General features: G+C 34.0%; 1 protein-coding gene across 1 annotated transcript in view; it reads left to right on the forward strand.

Moving 5' to 3' along the window:
• LOC108737511 (ras-related C3 botulinum toxin substrate 1) overlaps positions 1 to 4,664 on the forward strand; it is a 6,608-nt gene extending 1,944 nt beyond the window's left edge. Inside the window, exons 3-4 of the mRNA XM_025975603.1 lie at positions 3,853 to 4,060; positions 4,116 to 4,664. Of these exons, the coding sequence (XP_025831388.1) occupies positions 3,853 to 4,060; positions 4,116 to 4,354 (447 nt within the window). The 3' untranslated portion in view covers positions 4,355 to 4,664. The remainder of the gene's footprint in view (positions 1 to 3,852; positions 4,061 to 4,115) is intronic.
• Positions 4,665 to 4,670: the final 6 nt, after the last annotated feature.

Raw genomic sequence — 4,670 nt, forward strand, 5'->3', positions numbered from 1 at the left:
ATATCAATAAATAAAAAAATTATTGCTTTATTTAATTTTTTTATTTTTCTTTTTGTATTCTATCATTTCCACGAAATGTGGAATGAATTAAAAGGTTCGTTGACAAATATTTTCGCTCGTCGAAAAAATGATCACGGCAGCAGTCAATTGTTGCCGCAATATACTTTTACAATAAATAAATTGTTATTATCTTTTCCTCACCACTTATTAAAGTAGGCCTAATCCACTCTCTGAAACAAATTTATAAAATTAATAAAACTGATATAAGGTCAAGGTATCTGCGCGCGATGTCGAAAAATCATAAGAACTGCACGAGTATGTTCTTGTATTATCAGCACAATGTGAGCAGACTTTAAATGCCTGCTCAATTTTTTTTTATTAAATGTAAAAGTTTTATCACAAATTGAGCAACAAAACATTTTTATTGGTGTTTAAAGTCGATAAAGTAAAACAGTAAAAACGACAATATTGTAGCGACCACGAGCGTGATTGTGTGCGATCGGACATACGTGTGTATGAGCGGCTTATCGATTCGCCGACTTGCCGCGGTCGCTTTTCTTCATGTGTGCCGTATCTGTAAGCGTGTGTGTCGTACCTGCGTTCCGGGAAAGCAATTAAACCGTTCAAAGAAAACGAGACTTCTCTGGAAGGCTGAAGAACGTTCTCGAAAGGAGGCAAGGGAGTATAAAAAGGAAGAGACGATCGCCGAAGGGAGTAGAAATAAATTGACCGTTGCAGAGGTGAATCAAGAGATAAATTGAAGTGATAGAAGTGAAATAAATAGGACAGTGAATAGTAACAGTACTGTAAATAAATAGAATAATTACCGAAGTAGTAATAATTTAATAGTGTTTCTAAGTTTAATAGTAATTAGTGTAAATAAATAGTTTTCTTCTTAAAAGTTAATGTGTTAAACCCACGAACATAACAATATATATGATGTAATGACAATAGGTACGATGTATGATCTTCGTTTTCGGCTCTGTTCGTGGCTCCGACGGGGCGCGTTCGAGACACAAGTCTTTTTTTCACCAGGCCTTCATTTTCTGCTGGGATCGCCGTTTTTGTAGTGGATGTTGTCGCCAAACCGCTCCACGTCGGAGACGTCGTCGGCACACTTTTCCGCCGGATTCCCAGCTTCTTCCTACCCGTTGCCGTTACATAATTAATACTAAACATTTCAGTAAATATTTCATTCTACTTACAGCAACCGTCCTTAATTTCCCTATATGGGACTTCTGCACCGTCAACTTCTTCGCATTTTCAACAAACATCTTTCCAAATTTCTGTGTGCACTCCACTCAAAGTTCAACAACATAATGAGACAACGCTCTTCGTTTACCAATTTCTCCCCTCTTACCCCGCACCTTCCTACAAAACAAGTTCTTCGCCTCTCAACCACCATCACAATGCGGTTTCAGCCGTGACGTCACCTGCATGGTTAACACCTGCCTTTTTGCCTTATACGCATGCGTAGTATACTCTGTCATCCTAATCCACATGCGCTAATGTTGCGCTCATATTCTGCATGCGCATGCGTCAGAATCCTTTGTCACGAATGTTCGCGAGTATGGTTGTTTACTCAACGAAGCTGCGGCGCGTGAACGCATGAATTACCTGTAAACTCCCTTTCAATTTACGTGTGGTGTAAATTACCAACATATTATCAAGTATTAATTATTGATAATATGTTTATGAAATAGCGATTTACTATAATATTTGCTTAAACCAGTTTACTAAACAGTGCAATTAGCGCTCTTTCTTTGTCTCACTTACTCTACATTGAACAACTCCCTTTTTCCATCGTTTTGAGAAGACGTCCTACCACTACATACATACGTACCGTTTCTAACACAATTTAACAATAACTATACAATCTGTAATTTTAGATTTGTCAATAAGTCTCCCATGAAGCTGGCTGAAGTATACTTGCATCACACATATCTCCTGTTGTCAGTGGTCTTCCTCATTCGTAACAATAGTGATGATGTCTATCGTGAACATGTAATATGAACACGAACACTATATCCTCACATTTACAAATCTCATCCCCTATACTGTCTTCTTAGAAGCAACTGCTACATAANAAAATTGTAATATTTATTAATTAGCAGCTTTTCAATTGTGCCATTTTGTGTTGACAGCATCAACAAACGTATAGTGAAATTTTTATATGCATTTAAAAGTTTAGCCTTGTATATTTTTATCATAGTAATTGTATATGTATGTATATTGTCCGTTGCCCACTGCTTTTTAACTATAATTTTAAAGTTTGACATTTAAATATATTAGAATAAAAAGCTTTTACTCTTTACTGTATATAACTGGACATCCTTAATACGTGAACGTATTTTAATAATTACAGGACGTTTTATAAACGTTATAACAGTACAAACTCAATTTCCATTACAAATGAGCACATTACGTACTTCTTCATTTTCAAAAGGGAAAACATACTAGTATCTAAAAGTTATCAGTATATATATTAAAATGTCATTAAAAAATTATTTGAAAAAGTCAATATGTGTGGATATATTTAATTTTGTTTTGAAGTTGGTCATTTTTAGAAGTACAAGGGCTAGGTTAGACGCTTAATCGGCATAATTTTGTGCAGATAAATCAAGTAACAAGCAATACGGTGCTCTACTTAGCACGGAAATGGGAATATGAATCATTCATGTATTGATGGTGACCTTGTAAATTTGTAAATGTATTTCGAGGGCGTAGAAGTGTTAAACATTTTTTTTTTGAAGTTTCGACTTGTAATGAAATTACAACTTGCAACTCGAACTGTTTATTGAATCGCAATCTAACTTAAGTCAGTTCCTTATAATCCCAATTAATCCAATGAATGCATTAAATTCGATTAGGATCATAATATTAGTGTAGATAAATACAGCACTCACTTCGTGCACTTTCTTTTGTTTACACTGTTGAACCAAACCTAATCTAACCCAATCCTAATCTAACTTAACCTGAGGCAATTGAATCTCAGACAACAACCGTAACAGCACTGCGTTAATAATGTGAGTGCTGTCGAGACCCCTTTGCTCATATTGTCACATTAGCACTGAGGATGTCAAGCACAGTTGCCGACGAAACGTCTGGACCTAACAGTTTATTTAGATTACGGTGCTTTAGTTCGAATCATAATTTTACCATGGATTCAAGCCGTGGAAGCCTTTCTTCTTATACAAATGGGTAACTCAATGCACAACTCAAAATTTCGATTTGCCCTTCTACGCTTTCGAAGAATCATTTATTTTAAACAATATTTTTCAGCTATAATAATCACTTTTAACCCCTATGCAGTTTAATTGTTAAATATTTATTTATCACACCAACAATTTAAAAAGAAAAGTGCTTATATTTCAGAATTTCGTAACGAATTAAATGGCCTACTTGTTTTAGGTATTTTCAAAATATCTTGTAAAAATTATCGTAAAAGCTCGGAAAAGAATATAAACATACATTTGCTGATAAAATGTATACACAATCTGCCTAAATCATAATCATTTAGATTTTTAAATGCATAGACATATAAGAACAGTACCTACGTAACAATTTTAGATTTTTATCATAATAAACATTTATCAACCAAATTTTACAAAAGATATCCGTAATAACTATAATGTATGTCATATGCATTTTTTAATATTTTTATGACAATGACTCAAACTCTTTTTGATCTGTATGTTGTACTATTTTACTAAGGTAATTATTCTGTAATATTTATACTTTTATCTAACGAGGAGAGCTTTAGGTATGGGGATTTTTAACTTCCCATTAGGAAGTTATTGTAATTGGGTCGAAAAGTGAAATCGGAATTTTCATTATATTTCCACGTCTATGGTTGTGGATGGGATTTCTGTTAGTTTGGGACTTTGGGATACTGCAGGGCAGGAAGATTATGATAGACTACGTCCATTATCATATCCTCAGACTGATGTTTTCCTAATATGCTTTAGTGTTGCTTCACCTTCCTCATTTGAAAATGTTACTTCAAAGTGGTATCCAGAAATCAAACATCACTGTCCTGATGCACCTATAATATTAGTTGGTAACTCATTATCAGGTTTTGTAATACCGGCATTTTAATTTTGAATTGCTGTTAGGTACAAAAATTGATTTACGTGATGATCGTGAAACCTTAAATGCATTAGCCGATCAAGGCTTAAGTCCTATTAAGAGGGAGCAGGGGCAGAAGTTGGCAAACAAGATTAGGGCAGTTAAGTACATGGAATGTTCAGCTCTAACACAAAGGGGGCTTAAACAGGTATTTGATGAGGCAGTAAGAGCTGTGCTTAGGCCTGAACCTCAAAAACGTCGTCAGCGTAAGTGTATTGTAATGTAAAGTATATTGTGGATGTCACTAACTAAATTAGTTGACTTTTACTTAATTCAGTTTTCCATTATATAGCAGAAAATATTTCTAACATTAAAATTGTATAAAATTTTAGTTAAATTAAGTTGTTTCACTAGGCAGCTATGGTTGCAATAATTTACATTTAAATTTTACACCTACAGTTTTAATGGAAAAACAAATTAAGTGAATTTGATGAAACGAAACAAAAACGTTAATAATTGAAAGTCATTATATATTAAGTAGCAGAAGTAATTTTACTTCAGTTACAATATATGCTTACTTGCATTGATGAGTAGAAGTCACA

Source organism: Agrilus planipennis, unplaced genomic scaffold, assembly GCF_000699045.2.
Source record: "Agrilus planipennis isolate EAB-ADULT unplaced genomic scaffold, Apla_2.0 scaffold139, whole genome shotgun sequence".
NCBI classification, from domain to species: Eukaryota; Metazoa; Arthropoda; class Insecta; order Coleoptera; family Buprestidae; genus Agrilus; species Agrilus planipennis.